Source organism: Pristiophorus japonicus, chromosome 15, assembly GCF_044704955.1.
Source record: "Pristiophorus japonicus isolate sPriJap1 chromosome 15, sPriJap1.hap1, whole genome shotgun sequence".
NCBI lineage: Eukaryota > Metazoa > Chordata > Chondrichthyes > Pristiophoridae > Pristiophorus > Pristiophorus japonicus.
Window position 1 is genome coordinate 167,989,904 of NC_091991.1, and position 23,999 is coordinate 168,013,902.

The 23,999-nt window shown below is 44.6% G+C and overlaps 1 protein-coding gene across 1 annotated transcript in view; it reads right to left on the minus strand.

The window, feature by feature from the left end:
* ap5z1 (adaptor related protein complex 5 subunit zeta 1) overlaps positions 1-23,999 on the minus strand; it is a 54,118-nt gene that overhangs the window by 6,314 nt on the left and 23,805 nt on the right. The window contains exons 7-14 of the mRNA XM_070901286.1: positions 21,432-21,572; positions 16,984-17,021; positions 15,830-15,992; positions 11,093-11,271; positions 10,753-10,895; positions 9,026-9,175; positions 7,098-7,209; positions 3,340-3,437 (exon numbers count right to left, since the gene is read on the minus strand). Of these exons, the coding sequence (XP_070757387.1) occupies positions 3,340-3,437; positions 7,098-7,209; positions 9,026-9,175; positions 10,753-10,895; positions 11,093-11,271; positions 15,830-15,992; positions 16,984-17,021; positions 21,432-21,572 (1,024 nt within the window). The remainder of the gene's footprint in view (positions 1-3,339; positions 3,438-7,097; positions 7,210-9,025; positions 9,176-10,752; positions 10,896-11,092; positions 11,272-15,829; positions 15,993-16,983; positions 17,022-21,431; positions 21,573-23,999) is intronic.

Consider the following 23,999-nt stretch of genomic DNA (forward strand, 5'->3'; position numbering starts at 1 on the left):
GAGTTATACAGATCAGAAGGTACTAAGTTTGATCCCCCGTTAGCTAATTATCATCATGGCTTGTAGATGCAAATCCCCTGGGAGGACAGATGCACCGTTAGCATCCTCGACTGGGCCAACATCCCCAGCATTGAAGCACTGACCACACTCGATCAGCTCCGCTGGGCAGGCCACATTGTTCACATGCCTGACACAAGACTCCCAAAGCAAGCGCTCTACTCAGAACTCCTTCACGGCAAACGAGCCAAAGGTGGGCAGAGGTAACGTTACAAGGACACCCTCAAAGCCTCCTTGATAAAATGCAACATCCCCACCGATATTTGGGAGTCTCTGGCCAAAGACCGCCCTAAGTGGAGTAAGTGCATCCGGGAGGGTGCTGAGCACCTCGAGTCTCATCGCCGAGAGCATGTAGAAAACAAGCGCAGGCAGTGGAAAGAGTGAGCGGCAAACCAGTCCCACCCACCCTTTCCCTCGACTGTCTGTCCCACCTGTGACAGGTATTGTGGTTCTCGTATTGGACTGTTCAGCCACCTAAGAACTCATTTTTAGAGTGGAAGCAAGTCTTCTTCGATTCCGAGGGACTGCCTATGATGATGGCTTCCAGGTGACCTGAGCTAAGGAGGAAAACCAATTACCAGGATTCCTGCTCTTGATCACTATCCAGAGGCTCTTGCTGGAAAGTGGGTGCAGGTTAAGGTCTGAAAATTGACGCAGAAACATTGACATAGGGATTTACAATAAAAAAGACTTGCATTTTTATATCCCCTTTCACGATCTAAGGATGTCCTAAAGTGCTTTAAAGCCAATGAAGTACTTTTAAGTGTAGTCACTGTTCTAATGTAGGAAACGCGGCAGCCAATTTATGCACAGCAAGCTCCCACAAATAGCAATGTGATAATGACCAGATAATCTGTTTTAGTTATGTTGATTGAGGGATAAATACTGACCAGGACACCAGGGATAACTCCCCTGCTCTTCTTTGAAATAGTGCCATGGGATCTTTTACGTCTACCTGAGAGCGCAGACGGTTTAATGTCTCATCTGAAAGACGGCCCCTCCGACAGTGCAGCATTCCCTCAGCACTGCACGGGAGTTTCAGCCTAGATTTTTGTGCTCAAGTCCCTGGAGTGGGACTTGAACCCTCGGCCTTCTGACTCAGAGGCAAGAGTGCTGCCCACTGAGACACAGCTGACACTAACAATGGTAAATGTCGACTTAAAAGCATGACCACAAATTTTTACAACAGGAAATAAAGTTTGTGGCCAGGAACTTTACACACCCTCCTCAAGATTAGTGTCTGCACAGACAGACATAGAGATAATACATAGAAAAGAAAGACTTGCATTTATATAGCACCTTTCACAACCACCTAACATCTCAAAGCGCTTTACAACCAATAAAGTACTTTTGGAGTGTAGTCACTGTTGGAATGTGGGAAACGCGGCAGCCAATTTGAGCACAGCAAGCTCCCACACACAGCAATGTGATAACGAGCAGATAACCTGATTTTGTTACGTTGACAGAGGGATAAATATTGGCCAGGACACACAGAATGTACAGCACAGAAACAGGCCATTCAGCCAAACAGGTTTATGCCGATGTTTATGAACCTCTTCCTACCCATCTTCATCTAACCCCATCAACGTATCCTTCTAGTCCTTTATCCCCTCATGTGTTTATCCAGCTTCCCCTTAAATGCATCTATGCTGACTGCCTCAATCACTCCCTGTGGCAGCGAGTTCCACGTTCTAACCACGCTCTGGGTAAAGAAGTTTCTCCTGAATTCCCCATTGGATTTATTAGTGGCCATCTTATATTGATGGCCCTTCGTTCTGGTCTCACTACAAGTGACAACATCTTTTCTAAGTCTACCTATCAAATCCTTTCATAATCTTAAAGACCTCAATCAGGTCACCCCTCTCTTATCTAGAGAGGGGTGCCCCAGCCTGTCCAATCGTGCCTGATAGATATCACCCGAGTAAATCTTTGTTGCACCTTCGCCAGTGCCTCTGTATCATTTTTATGGCATGAAGACCAGAACTGTTCACAGTGCTCCAAGTGCGGTCTATCCTAGGTTCTATATGAGTTCAACATAATTTCTCCGCATTTCAATTCTATCTAACTAGAAATGAACCCCAGTGCTTTGTTTGCCTTTTTATGGCCTTATTAACCTGCGTCACTGCTTTGTGATTTGTGTATCTGTACCCCCCAGATCCCTCTGTTCCTCTACCCCATTTTCCAAGAAGTAATTGGCCTCCGTATTCTTTCTGCCAAAATGTACCACCTCACACTCATCTATATTGAAGTTAATTACATGCCCGTTCTGCAAGTTTATTAATGTCTTCCTGTATTTTGTCACAAACCTCCTGTTTAGCCCCCAAATTGATGTCGTCCAGAAATTTTGGAATTGTACTTTCAATTCCCAAGTTCAAATCACTTTTATAAATGGTGAACAACAGTAGTCCCAGTACCAATCCTTGTGGAACACCATTTCCCACCTTTGCTAGTCTGAGTAACCACATTTAATCTTTACTCTCTTGTTTTGTACCCAGCTTGCTATCCATTCTGCTACTTGTCCTCTGACTCCACATGTTCTCGCCTTAGTCATGAGTCTACTATCGAAGGCCTTTTGAAACTCAAAATATATTGGCCCAGAAATTCCGACGTCCCGGGTCCATATGGAGTTTCTACGGACCCGGGAAGGCATCGGAAAAGCCGGTTTTCAGCGCACAATGCGTGGGAAGCCTCCAGACAGGAGCGCGCTTAGCAGCGCAGGAAGAGAAGGCCTTCCCAACGGAATCCAGGGTGCCTCCTAAACCACCAGATACTTTCGTAAAAGTTCTCCGGTCGGGAGGCAATTGCCCTCAGGAAGACCTGGAGAGGAATTTCTTGCCATTACGTCTACTGCAGTGCCCTTGTCTAGCCTTTCACTTAATTCCTCAAATTCAGTAAGGTTGGACAAGCATGGCCTTCCCTTATGAAATCCGTGCTGTTCCCGTTAGCGCTCCCGCGCTGCTGGCTCACTGGCTTTTAAATAGGGAAAAACACGCAGGCACGGTATTTTGAATGGGCCGCGCACCCAAAGAAAATGAAAGGGAACATTGGTGCCGACTATTCCTTATTATATTTTCAGTTTCTAGATGATTTTCTATTATATCTGTATATTCAACCGGTGGTGATTTTCAGCTTTACATCTCTTAAAATTTCACCTGTGCATGAAGATTCACTCTAAGTGAGAGAGAGAGCAGCACAGACTGATGGAGAATTATTCCATCCAGTAATCATTCTATTCCAACCGATATACAGGCCTGTGCCTAACAAAGGTTATTTTATGCTCACCGTTGAACTTCTGCCTTGAAGTCAGGGACGTCATACAGGAGACTGCTGCGCTCCAGGATAACCAGAAATAGCTGGTTAATCAGTGGCCCATCTGCAAACTGAAGCCAAGGGGAAAATGTGAAATATTCCAAAACCAATCATATGACACACATTTACCAGAGAACAGAGTAAATGGGTGAAACTCTGATGGCAAAAATGCTATTTGATTCTGGCTTTAAATCACAGTTGATTTTAAGCGACTATCTCCTGGATCACGGGATATCATTAATAAATTAGTGGTACATGAGCTGCCTGGTGAAATTCAGTATGATGTTACCTACTATGTTCTGCAGTCAACTTAAGTTAATTCTACAAGGGACTAAAACGTCTGCTAACGTATGCTAATTATTGTGATTAGAAAGTCACCTCCCTGGTATCAGAAGCAGCCCAGCAAATAATGTTAACAGCAAATGAGCGACAAGAGGATGGGAGGATAAGATCAGCCATGATCTTATTGAATGACGGAGCAGGCTCGAGGGGCCAAATGGCCTACTCCTGCTCCTGTTGCTTATGCGATGACCAATCTACTTTTGGTGCCTTCTGGTTAATGCAGCTGCCCTGCAGATTATACCAAGGCTGGCAGGTAGAGAGGAGGTTATATGAAATAGGGGCAAGAAAACACAAATGCTGAGCCCAGGTTTGGTCACAGTATCAGTATAAAACAAGTAGGAGAGGAGGCCGTGCTTCGGATTATAATTTTAAGATCCCCCAAAAAAAGGAGGCTAGCTCACTGCTATCCTGCCTGTGTACGTCAGTACATTAAGCCCTGGAGCTTTGAACCAAAGTGAAGCTGAATATACAGCCTATTTTTTTTAGCATCTTTTCTTCTACCTGGGGAAAATCTACTATAATTGAAACCTCTACGATCCACTGCAGTTCCTAAGTCTCATTTCTCTTTGTCAGCGAGTGCACATTTCTTGCATCAAATACTGTAACCCTACAATTCTGATTTATGTTAAAGAGGTGATTTTTAATTAGCAATGAGAAGAACAGAAGACGTGTAGGTTCGGGGCAAGAACAAGCAACTAATGATTCAGTATCAATATAGAGGGCAGCCAGGTTTTAAAATTCATTCTCAGGACGTGGACATCACTGGCAAGGCCAGCATTTCCGGCCCATCCCTAGTTGCCCTGACAAGGTGGTGGTGAGCCTTATGAAGCTGTCTGATGCAACTGAGAGGCTCGCCAAGCCAATTCAGAGGGCAGTTACGAATCAATCACGTTGGGGGGGGGACTGGAATACATATGGGCCAGACCGGGTAAGGGCACAAGGTTTCTTTCCCTGAAGGACATTAGTGAACCTCTAGATTTTCGCAACAATCTGACAGTTTCATGGGGCCCAAATTTGCCCAGAAGTTGCTCCGTTTTTTTGGGAGCAACTTGATTTTTCTGGAGTATCTTAAAAATCCCCATTCTGTACATTTAATTTGCGCCAGTGTAAGTGAGTTAGTTAGGATTTTTTTAAAGTTTAATTTTTTTTTCAAAAAAAGGGGGCGCTACCAGCCACCTACGCCTGTTTTGGCCATTTAAGCCAGTTTGGCCAGCTAATAATTGCTCCAAACTAACTTAGGTCAGCGTTTGTGGCCACTTGTGGCCGCACAGAAAACCCTTGCGGAGAGTTAAGAAATCAGCGCAGGTAGCCAGAGATTGGGGGGGGGGGGGGGGAGGGAAGCAGAGAGGACCTTGCAAAGCACTAAATACCTTCACAACAACATTCAAGAAGCATAAAATCCATCAATAAAAAATAAAACTTAAGTCTTACCTTCATAACTTGGCCCAGGAAGTCAGCGAGCCGGCTGGTGCGAGAGGCCACTCAGCCGGGGATAGGGGCAAGAGAACTCACCGGCAGGAGAACGCAAGCCTTTCGACCAGGGCTAGGGGCCGGAGAACGCACCGGCAGGAGAACGCACCGGCAAGCCCATTCCAGCCGCGGCCGCACCAGACAGCAAGAAATGGCCGATCGAAGTTTTCCACCCGCTGGCTGGCTGCTTGCTACTCCACTTTTAACTGGCTGGCCAAGCTGGCTTCTGAAGGAAGGTGCTCGGCTTACCAGCACCCCCCTTCTATCCAGCCACAATGACTGCCCGGCATCGGGTCCCACGCTGCAGAGGAGCTACTGCGCATGCGCGACACCTCCAGTGCGCATGCGTTGAGCTGCCGGCACTCTTTTGAGCGCAGGGTCCTAGCTCCACCCCCCCTGTAATTGCCACGCTGTGCCAAGCACAAGGACAGTCGACAGAGCGGGGAGAATACGGCGATATCTTTTTGGCGCCGTTTTGAGAGTAGAAAGGCGCCGCTCCTCACATAAGTGCAGCAAAAAAAAACGGAGGGCCAAATTTGGTCACTTTCACTAACACTAGTTAATGGGCTCAATTTTCCCCAGGGATTTGCGGTGTTATTTTGGAGCAGGCCGCTTTTTTTGGCCTCAGTTCAAAAAAAAAACAGCTTCCCCGATCAATTTACACCAACGTAACTCAGTTAGTTACAATTTTTTTAGGTATGTTTTTTTTCAGCCAAAGGGGGCATAACCTGCCACCTGCGCCAATTCTGGCCATTTAAGGAAGTTTGGCCAGCTGAGAGTTACTTCAGTTCTTCTTAGGCCAGCGTATGTGGCCTCTGCAGAAAAACCTTCTGGAGAGTTAAGGAAATCGGTGCAGGTAAGTGTAGCAGATGACCGGACAGCAGCAGCAGGAGAGGAGGAGTGGTAAGAGAGGGGGGGGGTGGAGAGCGGCGGGGGTGGAGCCTTTCGGGTATAGTTAGGTGCGGGGACCAGGAGGGAGGAGGCCACTCCTGGCCTGCGATAGGGGCGGGGGAGCGGACCGGGAGCTGTTTGGCCTGGGATAAGAGCAGGGATTGGCACCAGCATCGGGGGCGGGGGGGGGGACTTTAATAATTTAATGCAGGTAAGTTGCTGCAATGTATTTTAATGTGTTTGTGAAGTTGCTGCAATGTTTAAGGTACTGGTGCAGGTTGGGAGCTGGCTGTATGTTTCACTTTCCAGCCTCAGCCCGCATTGTGTCCCTGGTTTCCATGGCAACCTGATCTTTTTGGCGCAGAACAAGGCTCCACCCCCAAAACTAAAGGACAGGTTAGACTGCACCAAAATGAAGAAATCCAACGGGGAAACTTAGAATTTTTTTTTTTTGCTGTACTTGGCCCCCCAAAAAAAGGTGTCACTCTTCAAGTACGTCAAAAAAAAGCTTTGGGGAAAAGTGAGACCTTTATTTCTAAACTGAACTTTTACTTTGCAAACAGATTTTAAAAAAGATCAAATTCAAATTCTCAAACGGTTTTGTGGGATTGGAACTTGTGTTTATTAGTCTAGGCATCTGAATTACTAGTCCAGTAACATAACCACTACACTATCATTCGTAGGGTAATAGAGAACATGTTTTCAGTTTACATTTTTTTTTATACTTTTGAACCGCCACTGAATCACTAGAAGTGAGAAGTCTCAACTGTCTCAGTGACTGACAATACAAGATAATTTAGAGTCTAGCCGATCCACAGGCCATTCGCAACGTGCTGCAAAAGATGGTGGGGTAGTCCAAAGTGATTAATCCAAAGTTAGCGCAAGGTTACTTTGACTGCAGTGGTATTGCCTTTAGCACTTGCACTGAATTGTACAAATTGCTTTCTCAATAGCAATCAGCGAAGCAGGCTGACATTGACAAATAACCCAAGTAAGGGATTAAACCTGTTACAATGATGTTCTGTTACCTGGGTGACAACATTGAAGAAAACCTGCAACAGAATGGGGACAGTCTGAGCACACTGTACAACCCTCGGCCGCTGAGCCATGTCCAACAGCACCTCGTGAAGCAGGCTTAATCTGTGAAAGGAATTGCAATCTCAATCAGTGCAGGGGGAAAAATGCAATCCACATTTGCCTCATTTATTGTAATGTGGTAAATAGCTATCCACCGCATGCTTCAGAAATGTTCATTCTCTTCGATCATTACATATCTGATAGATTCCCCCCCCGCACTCCCCCACCTGACATCCTGTTCACACATCTCCTCTCAATGTCATTCTTAAGCAAATCACTGGAACACACACAGGTTGAATTGCTCTCCAGGTGTCTCTCTTTCTCCCCATAGATCTTGCCTGCTTTGGATGGAGGTGGGGGAGAGATTGAGGAACCATCCTGCAGACAGCTCAGGAAGATAAAAGAAAATCTGTCTTAAAGAAACAATTTGTAGTTATATAGCATCTTTCACAACCTCAGGATGTCTCAAAGCGCTTTACAGCCAATGAAGTACTTTTGGAGTGTAGTCACTGTTGTAATGTGGGAAACACAGCAGCGAATTTGCGCACAGCAAGCTCCCACAAACAGCAATGTGATAATGACCAGATAATCTGTTTTATTCATGTTGCTTGAGGGATAAATATTATCCAGGACATCATCATCATAGGCAGTCCCTCGGAATCGAGGAAGACTTGCTTCCACTCCTGAAGTGAGTTCTTTGGTGGCTGAACAGTCCAACACGAGAGCCACAGACTCTGTCACAGGTGGGACAGAAGGTTGCCGAGGGAAGAGGTGGGTGGGTCTGGTTTGTCGCATGTTCCTTCTGGTGCATGTGCTTGACCTCTTCACACTCTCGTCGTTGAGACTCAAGGTATTCAGCGCCCTCCCGGATGCACTTTCTCTATTAAGGGCAGTCTTTGGCCAGGGACTCCCAGGTGTTAGTGGTGATGTCGCACTTTATCAGGGAGGCTTTGAGGGTGTCTTTGTAATGTTGCCGCTGCCCATCTTTGGCTCGTTTGCCGTGAAGGAGCTCCGCATATAGCACTTGCTTTAGGAGTCTCGTGTCTGGCACGCGAATTATGTGGCCTGCCCAGCGAAGCTGATCGAGTGTGGTCAGTGCTTCAATGCTGGGGATCTTAGCCTGGACGAGGACATTGATGTTGGTGCGCCTGTCCTCCCAGGGGATTTGTAGGATCTTGCTAGACATCGTTGGTGGTATTTCTCCAGCGACTTGCGGTGTCTACTGTACATGGTCCATGTCTCTGAGCCATACAGGAGGGCGGGTATTACTACAGCCCTGTAGACCATGAGCTTGATGGTAGATTTGAGAGCCTGGTCTTTGAACACTCTTTTTCTCAGGCGGCCGAAGGCAGCACTGGCGCACTGGAGACAGTGTTGAATCTCCGCATCATTGTCTGCTTTTGTTGATAAGAGATATGGGAAATGGTCCATGTTGTCGAGGGCCGCACCATGGATCTTGATGACTGGGGGGGCAGTACTGTGCGGCAGGGACAGGCTGGTGGAGGACCTTTGTCTTACGGATGTTTCACGTAAGGCCCATGCTTTCATACGCCTCAGTGAATATATCAACTATATTCTGGAGTTCAGCCTCAGAATGTGCGCAGACGCAGGACAGTATTGCAAGAATACACACAATTGTTTTAATAATTCATGTTTTCTGCACTATCAGCACCTAGTATTTTTATTATATTTAGTATTTCACCATTATACACGGAATAGTGATCTCACGTGCCAAAGATAAAAATGATAGCCAGACATCCATTGGCAAAAGCTGAAAATCTCATACCACTTAGTCCTGCATCGGAACCCAAACCTCAGTGGATGAGAGTCAGTGTACTCCTCAATTATAGCCCACAAACTAAATCTATGGTCTGTGTACCTGTCAATAGTGTCCCCCGCTCCTGCCTCTATCCGGAGGATGTACAGAAACATGCTCCTGTAGTATGGGTGCTGGAATGCTTCTGCAGAGTTCAGGGTCTTTCTGCTCTGATCTGTCAACACCTTCTCGCTCACGAGAGAGGACAGCGATCTAAAGATTTCAAAACAAAGTTCAAATAAGGCTGAACGTTTTAACACACGGCTAATGACGCTACACACAGGAACTCGGACATAACTGTCACAGAATCAGCAGAGAGCATTCTGGCACCCATTGTGAGCACAGAATTCATAATTAGTTCTTTATGAAGCTGTGTGATACATTTAGGCTCACAATGAATATGCATGGGAATTGTAATTAGGTACCAGTCCACTGCCAGGTTAACAAAACACAAGTATTTACAGTACAGTTAAAACATAAGTTAATTTTCCCTAAAATTAATCATTTTAACTCTCTACTTCCAAGACTTCACGCTCATTTTCAAAGGGAATTAACTCGTTCATTTGGATCTAAGGTACAGAAAATGAGTTAATCCATCAACAAGTATTCAACTGTTTAACATAATGCTGTTAAAACCTCAGTTACACCAATTCCAATAAAGCTTAACATTTAATGGGAAATTTAACAGTGATATTGCTGTGGAAATACTCAAGTTCTTGTCAGTTTCACTGATTACCGGCTTTGGGTGGCGGGGGGGTGGGGGGAGGGGAGGGGAGGGGAGGTGGGGGCACGGCACAGCCCGTGTCGGAGCATTGAATGACTGACCCCAACTTCAGGATTTCCACATTAGGATGTGCATGCGCTACATCCTGAAGTTGCGGTCAGTTTCAAAGGGGCAATATCGGCGAATGCTGTCAGTTTGCCGTTATTACCCACCGCAAATTCCTGCCCATTGACTCCGACTACTGGAGAGTGAGTGCGTGGACTTTGGGTGAGGGGAGGTTGGGCTCAGCTGCGATAACCTGCCGGCGGCGCTCATCGTCTAGATTCACAACTGAGTTACAGCTGACCACGGTTTGTGGCGTTGGAGCGGCGAGAGATCGTGGCAGAGATGTGGCAAATGAAGGTACGGTGCCCAGAAGAGCCGAGGGGCCCAGGGGCAGCACGGACCAGCCCACACTGCGATATGTGCGCGCACTAGGTCCGTGCAACAGAGCAGGTCTCCAGTCATCCTGGTTAACCCTTGCCACTGGACCAAGGCCTAGCTCTGTCAAGCCCGTGTGGTGGCTGATGTGCAACGGTCACCACACGTTAAAAAAATCCACGCACAGGCATCTTCCACCCCCTCAATTGGAGCTCAGGACTGGAACATTGGGTCCTTCATCGAAACATCTGTGAACTCATGTGGAAACAAGTCATCCTCGTTCGAGGGGCCGTCTATGATGATGAGATTCACACACCAGCGATTGCTACTTGGGAAGCAGCGGCAACAGAAGCCTTCTGGCACTTCAGAAATATATCGCAGCATGATCTGGGTGTTGGGGAGAGGAAGGGGAGAAGTAAAATTATGAATGTCCTTAGCAATAAAGACGTGGGTTATACTGACTGCAGAAAAGCAAAACACTGCGGATGCTGGAAAATCTGAAATAAAAACAGAAAATGCTGGAAACACTCAGCAGGTCAGGCAGCATCTGTGGAGCAATGACCTTCCATCAAACCCTGGGGTCCAAATCATTTTCCATATAATTTTAGTATGATAGGCAAGGGGTCACCTACAGTCTAATCAGTACCTGTGCTGGGCTTCGAGTGCTGCAGTGAGACAGGGCAGGTCAAGCAGTGAATGGAGTATCTCGATCGAGGTGTCTGGACGGATCAGATCAGGCAGCAGTTCAATGAACTCGGGGAACAAGGATGCTGTGTTCCAAGCTAGGAACTGGCGAGAAAGGCACAGGCATTATACACAGAGAAAGAAAAGATTCACCTCGTGTATTAGAGCAAGAGGTTGGTGTGCATCAGTACTGGACAATATCTCAACATCGGCACAGGTAAACTGTAGCAGTCTGAGCTACAACTAGCTTCTGCTACAGGACATACCAGCCATTTCACTATTCGTGTACATTCAATTCTCACCTTCAACAGGTTTGGGAAGCTCTTACGGAAAATACCAACAGTCTCGCTCAGCGTTTTTCTATTCCCTCTGCAGAACTGGACAAATTCAAAGGCTACCATTGGGTCCTGGTAGAGTTCAGAAGGGATCTTGGTGAATAAGTGTCTATAAACAGCTTCAGAGTCCACGGCTGCCAGCTCACCTGAAATGTGAAAAAGTTTAGGACTTATTGCTTAAGTCGTTGCTGTTCGATGGATGATGCCATTAACTTGGGAACAGTGCTGCCTCCTATTTAAAAGTCTTGGGGGGGGGGGGGGGTGGGTAGGGAGGTCGTGCTCAGACACTGAATTTCACTTCCACAGTTGAGGGGCGTTTCATTGATCATTTAGATTTTTCAGTACCTCAGAAGATGAGGCAGTTTGGTACTAACACACTATATCAGAAAGTGGCTCACATTCCCAACCACACCTGCATTGTCAGGAGAAGCACCAAGTAAACAAAGCGACTCATCACAGGACCAGAATTGTGCCAGCGAGGCAACGATACAATGAGACTGGCTCATATCCAATGTTCCCTGTAAGCAGCGCTTTCTTCTGCCTGGCCCGTTTCTTTAACTGCGCGGTCCCTTTACATTTCCACACGTGGGCGGCATTTAAGAACATAAGAATTAGGAACAGGAGTAGGCCATCTAGCCCCTCAAGCCTGCTCCGCCATTCAATAAGATCATGGCTGATCTGGTTGTGGACTCAGCTCCACTTACCCGCCCGCTCCCCGTAACCCTTAATTCCCTTATTGCTTAAAAATCTATCTATCTTTGACTTGAAAACATTCAATGAGCCAGCCTCAACTGCTTCCTTGGGCAGAGAATTCCACAGATTCACAACCCTCTGGGAGAAGAAATTCTTTCTCAACTCGGTTTTAAATTGGCTCCCCTGTATTTTGAGGCTGTGCCCCCTAGTTCTAGTCTCCCCTACCAGTGGAAACAACCTCTCTGCCTCTATCTTGTCTATCCCTTTCATGATTTTAAATGTTTCTATAAGATCACCCCTCATCCTTCTGAACTCCAAGGAGTAAAGACCCAGTCTACTCAATCTATCATCATAAGTTAACCCCCTCATTTCTCGAATCAGCCAAGTGAATCGTCTCTGTACCCCCTCCAAAGCTAGTATATCCTTCCTTAAGTAAGGTGACCAAAACTGCACGCAGTATTCCAGGTGCGGCCTTACCAATACCTTATACAGTTGCAGCAACACCTCCCTGCTTTTGTACTCCATCCCTCTCGCAATGAAGGCCAACATTCCATTTGCCTTCCTGATTACCTGCTGCACCTGCAAACTAACCTTTTGGGATTTCATGCACAAGGACCCCCAGGTCCCTCTGCACCACAGCATGTTGTAATTTCTCCCCATTCAAATAATATTCCCTTTTACTGTTTTTTTCCCCAAGGTGGATGACCTCACACTTTCCGACATTGTATTCCATCTGCCAAACCTTAGCCCATTCGCTTAACCTATCCAAATCTCCTTGTAGCCTCTCTGAGTCCTCTACACAACCCGCTTTCCCACTAATCTTAGTGTCATCTGCAAATTTTGTTGCACTACACTCTGTCCCCTCCTCTAGATCATCTATGTATATTGTAAACAGTTGTGGTCCCAGCACTGATCCCTGTGGCACACCACTAACCACTGATTTCCAACCGGAAAAGGACCCATTTATCCCGACTCTCTGCTTTCTGTTCGCCAGCCAATTCTCTATCCATGCTAATACATTTCCTCTGACTCCGCGTATCTTTATCTTCTGCAGTAACCTTTTGTGTGGCACCTTATCGAATGCCTTTTGGAAATCTAAATAAACCACATCCATCGGTACACCTCTATCCACCATGCTCGTTATATCCTCAAAGAATTCTATGGAGAAGTCGGTGAGCGGCCTGAGTGGGAGCTTTCTCATTACTGCACAGCCACGTAGCTTAGAGAGAACATAGAAACATAGAAACATAGAAAATAGGTGCAGGAGTAGGCCATTCGGTCCTTCTAGCCTGCACCGCCATTCAATGAGTTCATGGCTGAACATGCAACTTCAGTACCCCATTCCTGCTTTCTCACCATACCCCTTGATTCCCCTAGTAGTAAGGACTCCATCTAACTCCTTTTTGAATATATTTAGTGAATTGGCCTCAACAACTTTCTGTGGTAGAGAATTCCACAGGTTCACCACTCTCTGGGTGAAGAAATTCCTCCTCATCTCGGTCCTAAATGGCTTACCCCTTATCCTTAGACTGTGTCCCCTGGTTCTGGACTTCCCCAACATTGGGAACATTCTTCCTGCATCTAACCTGTCTAACCCCGTCAGAATTTTAAACGTTTCTATGAGGTCCCCTCTCATCTTCTGAACTCCAGTGAATACAAGCCCAGTTGATCCAGTCTTTCTTGATAGGTCAGTCCCGCCATCCCGGGAATCAGTCTGGTGAACCTTCGCTGCACTCCCTCAATAGCAAGAATGTCCTTCCTCAGGTTAGGAGACCAAAACTGTACACAATACTCCAGGTGTGGCCTCACCAAGGCCCTGTACAACTGTAGTAACACCTCCCTGCCCCTGTACTCAAATCCCTCGCTATGAAGGCCAACATGCCATTTGCTTTCTTAACCGCCTGCTGTACCTGCATGCCAACCTTCAATGACTGATGTACCATGACACCCAGGTCTCGTTGCACCTCCCCTTTTCCTAATCTGTCACCATTCAAATAATAGTCTGTCTCTCTGTTTTTACCACCAAAGTGGATAACCTCACATTTATCCACATTATACTTCATCTGCCATGCATTTGCCCACTCACCTAACCTATCCAAGTCGCTCTGCAGCCTCATAGCATCCTCCTCGCAGCTCACACTGCCACCCAACTTAGTGTCATCCGCAAATTTGGAGATACTACATTTAATCCCCTCGTCTAAATCATTAATATACAGTGTAAACAGCTGGGGCCCCAGCACAGAACCTTGCGGTACCCCACTAGTCACTGCCTGCCATTCTGAAAAGTCCCCATTTACTCCTACTCTTTGCTTCCTGTCTGACAACCAGTTCTCAATCCATGTCAGCTCACTACCCCCAATCCCATGTGCTTTAACTTTGCATATTAATCTCTTGTGTGGGACCTTGTCGAAAGCCTTCTGAAAGTCCAAATATACCACATCAACTGGTTCTCCCTTGTCCACTCTACTGGAAACATCCTCAAAAAATTCCAGAAGATTTGTCAAGCATGATTTCCCTTTCACAAATCCATGCTGACTTGGACCTATCATGTCACCATTTTCCAGATGCACTGCTATGACATCCTTAATAATTGATTCCATCATTTTACCCACTACCGATGTCAGGCTGACCGGTCTATAATTCCCTGTTATCTCTCTCCCTCCTTTTTTAAAAAGTGGGGTTACATTGGCTACCCTCCACTCCATAGGAACTGATCCAGAGTCAATGGAATGTTGGAAAATGACTGTCAATGCATCCACTATTTCCAAGGCCACCTCCTTAAGTACTCTGGGATGCAGTCCATCAGGCCCTGGGGATTTATCGGCCTTCAATCGCATCAATTTCCCCAACACAATTTCCCGACTAATAAGGATTTCCCTCAGTTCCTCCTCCTTACTAGACCCTCCGACCCCTTTTATATCCGGAAGGTTGTTTGTGTCCTCCTCAGTGAATACCGAACCAAAGTACTTGTTCAATTGGTCCGCCATTTCTTTGTTCCCCGTTGTGACTTCCCCTGATTCTGACTGCAGGGGACCTACATTTGTCTTTACTAACCTTTTTCTCTTTACATATCTATAGAAACTTTTGCAATCCGTCTTAAATGTTCCCTGCAAGCTTCTTCTCGTACTCCATTTTCCCTGCCCTAATCAAACCCTTTGTCCTCCTCTGCTGAGTTCTAAATTTCTCCCAGTCCCCGGGTTCGCTGCTATTTCTGGCCAATTTGTATGCCACTTCCTTGGCTTTAATACTATCCCTGATTTCCCTTGATAGCCACGGTTGAGCCACCTTCCCTTTTTTATTTTATTTTTATTAGATACGTTGCTCATATCTCATAACTGGTTACCTGTTCAACTCTTGATAGGGAAATAAAGGTGCAAAAGGGAGTTACTGAGAGGCAATGTTTAAATGCACACGAATGGGAGGATGGTTTCTAAGGTACATTTCTATAAAAAGAAAAAAAGGAGGGGTCATTAATAACATGACCAAATACTGTTATCTGCTTTTAACTCAAGACACAACAGATGCCAAGAGACAACTTCATATTTTGGTCAAATAGAACTGAGAAATCCTCAGTACTGAGGAAGTGTTGCATTGTTGGAGATAAACCAATGTTAAACCAAGGCCCCGTCTGCTCTCTCAAGTGGATAGAAAAGATTTTGTTTCATTATTTCGAAGAAAAGCTTGGGAGTTCTCCCCGTTATCCCTCAACCAACATCACTACAACAGATTATCTGGTCATTATCTCATTGCTGTTTGTGGGAGCTTGCTGTGCGCAAATTGGCTGCCGTGTTTTCCACATTACAACAGTGACTATACTTCAAAAGTACTTCATTGATTGCAAAGCGCTTTGGGACGTTAGATGGCGAAAGTCACTGTATGTAAGTATTTGTATCTTTTCTAAGTTTCCATACATTTCTTTAGTTCTATTTAGTCAAATCCAATCATATGACTCTAGAAAATGTTAACAGCTGCCAAGAGTGCACAGCACTGAACGGGTTAATATTGACTTACTGTGATTTAAATAGAATTGAGCAACTGGAAGCAGCACTCGGGCAAATGCAGAGTCTGCACTGATCCTCCCGTACAGGGCTTTCACCACTGGAAAGGCTCGATACACAAACAGTGGGTCCTGCCGACAGATCAGGTCCAACAAAGTCACTGCTTCAATCAGGCACTAGGAGACAAACACAAGGGACAATCAGCCAGCAACAAGGCAAAGCAGAACATGTAAAAACACCAGATACAGATAATCTAGGATTTTTTTTAATAGCATTTTTGTGTTTTTCTTTCAGACTACCGGCATTTGCACGTTGTCCTTTTCTCTTTGGGGGTGAAGATATACTGTACTGTTTGGTGCAACAGTCACCCAGAAGGACTCCTCATCTATCACTCTTTGTATTTACCTCTCCACTAAAATTCTCCTTCGAAACAAAACATCTTTTGAGATGTGTGTAAAATGTTGGATGTCCCTCCTGGGTTGTGTAAAATGTTGGATGTTGCTCTGGCTACAGGTCCTGCAAGCTAAGATCCATCGGCCAGTCCTAAAGAGGTCCGCCAACCCTTTGCCAAATTGCCCGAGGAAGCAGTCCACAGAAACGGAATTCCCACCTTTACATAACCGGTCCTGCAACAGAGATGCCTCCTGGTGGCTAAATACGGAGGAGATTTGGAGACTGATATTACAGCAAGGTTCATATTTCTGTCTATTCTGCTCCCCTTGCTAATTACATAGGATTACACAGGATACACGGCACAGAAACAGGCCATTTGGCCCAACCAGTCCATGCCGGCGTTTATGCTCCACTCGAGCCTCCTCCCGTCTTTCCTCATCTAAATCTATCAGCACAACCCTCTATTCCCTTCTCCCTCATATGCTTGTCTAGCCTTCTCTTAAATACATCAATACTTCACAGAAACGAGACAATTTAGGGAGAGCAAGCGGATGGGAAGAAAATAAATAAAATACCGTGGTCTGAAGTACAAACAGCATAAGTTTGTGAATAAAGACAGTGTCACATTTCCGCAGTACCAGTGTAGTCTTTGACTGACTTTTAGTTGAACCTCGGCCACACAGGTTCCACTTTTTAGTTATACTAGATAATGTGAGAGACACGGCTTTCATTTTGGCGAGTTTATTTTCAATTAATTTCGCCTAAACTACTTACAGCTTTCTGAAGTTCTGAGTCAGACTTCTTTAGAGCTTCTGTTGCAAAAAGAAAATGTTATATTTTAAATCACAGTGTTGTGCAGAATCACAGTAAGTGATAAGAGCTAGAATAAGTCACAATATTGTAATCACACTGTCTATCACTCTATGCCAAAGGAATAAGGCGTTTGTAGGTGGTGCTCCAATGAACCACATATCAATAGGACATGGGGTCACAATAATTCCCCACGTTCCCAATCTCAGCCAGGCTGAGCCAGAGACGAACAGAACCATGGCCCGGCATTGCTAACAGAGAATGGAGGGACATGAACACAAAGTCGAACATGCATCACTGGGCACCTCTGAGTCAACATTGCTGCTAGAGGTCAGGGAGAAAATCACCTGCTCACTCTCAAAACAGGGAATGGGGTACAGCCAAGAGTGAGAGTAAATAAAAATGGAGGGGGAGTTTAAAAAGAGAGGGCGACTATGTAAAGAAGGAGCGCGGGACTATTAAAAAGGATGGTTACAATTCTGGAAAAATCGCTGCATTAATGGTCCAAAATATTGTGCTTGCATTGTACACAATGAGTGAAAATGTTTGTACTAAACCAGGACCCAAGTATGAAAATACACAGACGTAGTCAGCACAGCACTGCTGTGGTTAATAGAGTCTCTTAGCACACTCTAGTGGCAGAAAGCAAATACTGCACCATTTCAATTTCACTGGTATTTGGCATTTGCACATTTTCTGCAGATTCAAACTCAGCAAAATTACCAGATATCCAACACTAGATCATTTTTATCAGGAAGTTCCAAATAAATCTTCTTGTAGTCAGGCTCGACTGCATCAATCTGTACACCGTCGTCTCCACCTTTGTACTGAAAGAACTTCCTGTATGTTTGATTGTGCCAATAACAGAATGTGGAGATAAGAGTCATCTCTCCACATAATTGTGCTAGGAGACGAGCAAGGAGACTAAAAAGATGTAATCATGTTATGCTTGTTGACTACAAATTAAAAAGGTTAGTTGACTGCATAAAATTTTATTCAGCTCAATGCTTCATCTGGATTTCTGTGACATACCAGATGATAATTGCAAGGCAACGACTCAGGAATGGAGCAAGGGACTAAGTACTGTATTAATCACAGATGTGTGCTGACAATTACTGTAATTGCTCACTATCCGATGCAAGATTTGTATCACCTCACAGGGAAAATGTGAACAACTATACTCCAATAAAAAATAATTACTCGGCTAAACTGAACTGACATTATTTTAAATCAATACTTCACTCAGAAAAATGAATGACTTAATACATTAAAAAAAACTTTACCAAGGTTTTTTTCTTTGCCAAGAGTCATTCTTAATATAAAAAAATGTTCATCATTTGAATCAGCAGTTAATTTTCTCAAAGTATTCTCACTGAAAACTTTGACATATGGCGTCAGCATTTTAACACTCTGGAAAATGTTACCATTTCATGTAATTGAATCAACCCTTTACTGCTCAGAATCGTGTAGCATAGGAGGCCATTCAGCCCATCGTGCCTGTGCCAGCTCTCAAAGAGCTACCAATTAGTCCCACTCCCCTGCTCTTTCCCCATAGCCGTAGAAATGTTTTGTTTTATATTAAATTTAAATGATTGAATTATTGAATATGCTTCCACCATCCTTTCAGACAGCGCATTCAGATTATCATAATTCGCTGGGGGAAAAAGATTCTCTTCATCTCCCCTTGGCTTTTTTGCCGATTATCTTAATCTGCAACCTCTGGTTACCGACTCTCCTGCTAGTGGAAACAGTTTGTCCCTTTCTACTCCATCAGGATCCCTCTGATGAGAACAGTCCAAGTTTCTCCAGTCTTTCCACATAACTGAAGTTCCTTATATTGTTTTCTGTAGTGCTTGTTACAACTGAGTGGCTTGCCAGGCCATTTCAGAGGGCAGTTATTGCTGTGGGTCTGGAGTCACATATAGGCCAGACCAGGTAAGGGCGGTAGATTTCCTCATTTTTCTGAGTGAAGTATTGATTTTAAATAATGTCGGTTCGGTTTAGCCGAGTAATTATTTTTTATTGGAGTATAGTTGTTCACATTCACAAAGGACATTAGTGAACCAGATGGCTTTTTACGACCCATCCTGGTACTATTCTGGTAAATCTCCTCTGACCCTCTCCAAGGCTATGAAATCCTTTCTAAATTGTAGTGCCCAAAATTAAACTCAATACTCAGGCTGCGTGATTTATCAAAGGCTTACTATAACTGCCTTGCTTTTATACTCGACGCCTCTATTTAAAAAGCCAGCTTTATCAACATATTATTATGTGGTGGAATACCAGTCCTCATTTTTAAACATCTATTTTCAGGGTGACATCGGTAACATGATGTCACTATGCAATTTCAGCACCTTTCATGGGTTACAGAAACAATGCAAGTACTTGAATTATCTTAATCTAGGGCCGTGTTCTACAACAGTGCACGAGAGACAGACAACCAATCACTCGGGGCTCTTGCCATTTTTACTCAGTTAGTCGCCTTTCTGAAGATTTAAAAAGATAAAGGTTTTCCGTCACATTTTGTTTTCTAAATTAAATAAAGATTCTGAATATTTCAGAATCCAAGAACAAAACATAAATATCAATGATTATAATACAGTCTGAGAAAAATGGGGAAATGCAATGGACTAGCCAGCTGCTGACTGCAAACCACTTTGCTCTTTCATATAAATATTCTTTCAAACCCAAACAAAGCTACCTCACAGGATGCAGCAGCAAGGAGGAAATAATAAGCAACTGCAGCTGTATAAAGAGCGCAACAGACAGATCGTCAGAATGACATATCCCGACTCCACCGCTGTCAGTGAGTTTCAGGATGTGACCGGAATTGTCGACCGGTACATGGGGAACATTTAAAGATGGATCTCGTTGCACTTTATTTTCCTTATCAGCGGTTTCTGGATATATGAAAGTATTTAAACAAGAGAGCAACACCCACCCCTCTCCCCTTTGTCAGGCTGTCTTCTGTGCTGTAAGGTTCTACGACTGGATTTTAGGCTTTGCTGATTTCAGGGCAGTAAAGTTTGCGCCCGGGAACAGTTTGCGTCTCAGTCAGCAAAATTGGTCAGCTGGGCCCTGAGTGTGGGGCGGAGCGCTCAGGGAGGCGTTACATACCTCTCTTATGGCACTAGGCCAGCTGAGCATGTGAAAATCTCGAGCTAAACAGCCGGCCTGGGAGAGCTCTAAGAGAGGTATGGCGGAGAAAAAAAAACTTGAAAAAAAACCATCAAAAACATTCTCAATACATAGCCCTCACCACTACAACATAAATCGCAAAAAAAAAGAAAAGACAATCACACTTACCCGAGGTGGGCATTACATACCTCACTGCAGTTGGTATAGGTCGGACCGCCCGCTTTCACACTCGGGCCCAGCAGGGGGCACTGCTGGTCATACGGGTTGAGCGGGAGTCAAAAAGTTAGCCGGTAATGCTCCGCTTCCCGACAAAACCGGCCCCGAAACCCCAGCGGGGCGCTGGAAGCTGACTGCCTGTCCAGAAGAGTTCGCTGCCGCCATTGTCGCTCCTCCAGGGCGAAAACAGAGGCAGACAGCACCGGAAAATCTAGCCCAATGATTCTATACGCAATTCTTGCTCTATTGTAAAGTATTTGTGTGGTTAATACATTTTGAATTATTTATGCAGCCATCAATAGACTAAGATTTTGCTCGTACTGTATTTTCGACTGCGTATTTGAGATGTCGAGGGGGGGGCGCTGTTGAGGCTGGGGAGATGTACTAAGTGGAATGTCCCAAGGATAGTTCCCAGGGAATGATCTACATGCATGACCTAAACCAACGACACACAATGCAAGTTGGTCAAATTTACAGGTGATACTAAACTGCGAAGGGGAGGGCAGTAGATGCTGTTAAAAAACAAGGAAAAACATAGACAACATTTGCAGAACTGTAGCAGAAGTAATTCAATATAGATAAATGCAAGATCTTACACACTGGAAGAAAAAAGGTCAACACACACTTAATGAAAAGTGCGGAACTGGCTAAGGGAGGAGCTCAGAGAACTCTGGGAATGGTAGTAAATGCAACTCTGTCCTGGGCAAGGAAGGATATAAAAAATGCCATTGTCTAATCTGGCTTCAGTGTCCTATTAACTAATATGGGAGTAAGACATTGAAGTTCATAAATATGGTCTATCAATGTGTTCTGCAGCAAAGTGCTAGGGTGCAGTTTCTTGCCTCTGATACCCATCACAGTGCAGAGGTTAAATGCTTTTTCAAAGGGAGGTCAAAAGAAAAAGGCGCTAATCATCAGAGGCAACACCTTCAAACAGCAGCAGAAATGGTCAACATTAGACGACCTCACAACCAAGGAATTACATGGAGTGCTTGTAGGAAGCTGAAAAAGGTTTAAAATGAAGGGATAAACATATTTTTCCCCAACACTGTACTTACTTCTGTCACTCTGCTCAATTAGCCGATTGCAATATTCAAACGTCTTCTCCCGCAGACGCTCTTTAGGGGGCATCAGGCGACTTGATGTTGAGGAAGCAGAAACCATCGACATTATAGAGCTGTCTAACTCCGATTTCTCATCTAGGAGGCAGATTACAAAGATTAATCAAGTTCCATCACACAGCAGCGTTTCCACATAATTCAGGTCACATCAGTTAATTATGGTGAAATGAGGATAATGGAAAAGCGATAATCAGTGAATGAAAGCATTAAGGTCAAACACAAGGTTACTTGTGAATATCAAAGTAATAATCCTCTCATAAATAATCACAAAATAGAACTGAAAACGGTATTTTAAAAAACCTATATTACACTCATAGCACAAAGTGTTGATCATCACTTTGGATTAAACTCTTTCCACAGATCCACCTGCAATCTGTCCGTGCACACCCACATTTTCTGGTTCTTTTCAAAATTGTCAGATTAGAATATGGATGAATCTGCTTCGAAGATTTGGCTCCTTATTATATGATTAGACTATAACTCTATGAATAGTTCAATGCAAAAATATATTTGAAATACACTAAAAGGTGAATTTAAACTATCTGTAGGTGAATTCTGCAGTTATAATTCAACAAATGAACCACCATCTACTTTTGGTCGTAGGCCTCGTCTGAAAGTTTGAAGGATAAACCTTTCTAAAGGCAAACCACTAGAGGAGGCTGCTTTGCCTAATGGGGACATTTATCCATCGCATGCACAACTTGAGTTCATGTGATGAAGCAGTAGCTCACTTCTAAAATCTGTGTTATAGTGGCCAAGCCAAAATTACAATCTCTCCTTTCAGGTGCTGACACAGGCTCGTGCACTTCCAATTACCAAATGCAAAATAATGTCCTTCATCTTTCTTATTTCCAATTGTTCCCTTTGGAATCCCGTCAGTGAGATGTCTGAGCAGTGACTTAGTTACTCACTGCCGATTACTAGTCACCATGGCAATCGTCACAGACGAGAACTGTTCCAATTGCTGTTGACATTATGAATGACGATTAAAAAGAAAACGTCAGCATCTGTGCACATGATTTACCATTCATAGCGTGGGATTTGACTGAAGCCACGCGGTCAATTTATTTACACTACAGCACTGCTCTGCAAATGAGGCTGCAATGACTCCAGAGGCAGAGGGCACCATCGGGCAAAGCCTTTTTATGTTTCCCTGGCAAAGCACAACGGAGTACAACAGGTACATAATCAACGCAATCGCCACCCATCATCAGGTCTGCCATTTTATTCTGGCCTGTTAACCTGCAGGGACCTTCTGCCAACAACGGGGAAGGTCCACAGTCATTAGGAATATTAGAATGCCATTCGGCCCCTCAACAATTAGTTCATGGCTGATCGTCGCCTCACCTCCATTTTCCCGCCTTTTCTCCATATCCCTGGATACCCTTACCTAACTAAAATCTGTCAGAGACATTAGTTTCATGACAATCATGTTTATTTCCCTATTTATTTATTTAAACTGAATTCAAATTTTCATACTGCCATGGTGGGATTTGAACTCAAATGCCCTGGATTATTAATCCAGGCCTCTGCACCATGTTAGCAGTCAAAGAAAACAGCAATGATGATACTGCATTCAAATCTGGTGATAGAAATCTTTCATTTAATTTGCTATGAAATCAGAAATGCTAAATCACCAACAAAGTTTGAACCATGCAAGATATGATGCTTGCTAGAGCGCCATATTTCCCTGTGTTTATAGAGCAGACGAACGCTGGAACAAAAGAACTGAATACTGGGAACACATCCTCTCCAACAATAACAATTTGTATTTATACAGCACCTTTAACGTAGTAAAACACCCCAAGGCGCTTCACAGGAGTGTTATAAAACAAAATTTGACACCGAGCCACATAAGGAGATAATAGGGCAGACCAATGAGGTAGGATATAAGGGGCGGCTTAAAGGAGAAAAGAGAGGAAGTGAGGTGAAGAGGTTTAGGGTGCCAATTCCAGAGCTTAGGTTCTTGGCAGCTGAAGACACGGCCACCAATGGTGAAGCGATTAAAATCAGGGATGCTCAAGGAAGAAGTACAGAGAATGCTGGAAATACACAGCAGACCCATCAGCACCCACATAAGAACTAGAATCAGGAGTAGGCCATATGGCCCCTCGAGCCTGCTCCGCCATTTAATACGATCTTAGCTGATCCGATCATGGACTCAGGTCCACTTTCCTGCCCGCTCCCCATAACCCCTTATTCCCTTATTGGTTAAGAAACTGTCTAACTCTGTCTTAAATGTATTCAATGTCCCAGCTTCCACAGCTCTCTGAGGCAGCGAATTCCACAGATCCACAACCCTCTGAGAAAATAAATTTCTCGTCTCAGTTTTAAATGGGCGGCCCTTATTCTAAGATTATGCCCTCGAGTTCTAGTCTCCCCTATCAGTGGAAACAATCTCTCTGCATCCACCTTGTCAAGCTCCCTCATAATCTTATACGTTTTGATAATATCACCTCTCATTCTTCTGAGGCCCAACCTACTCAACCTTTCCTCATAAGTCAA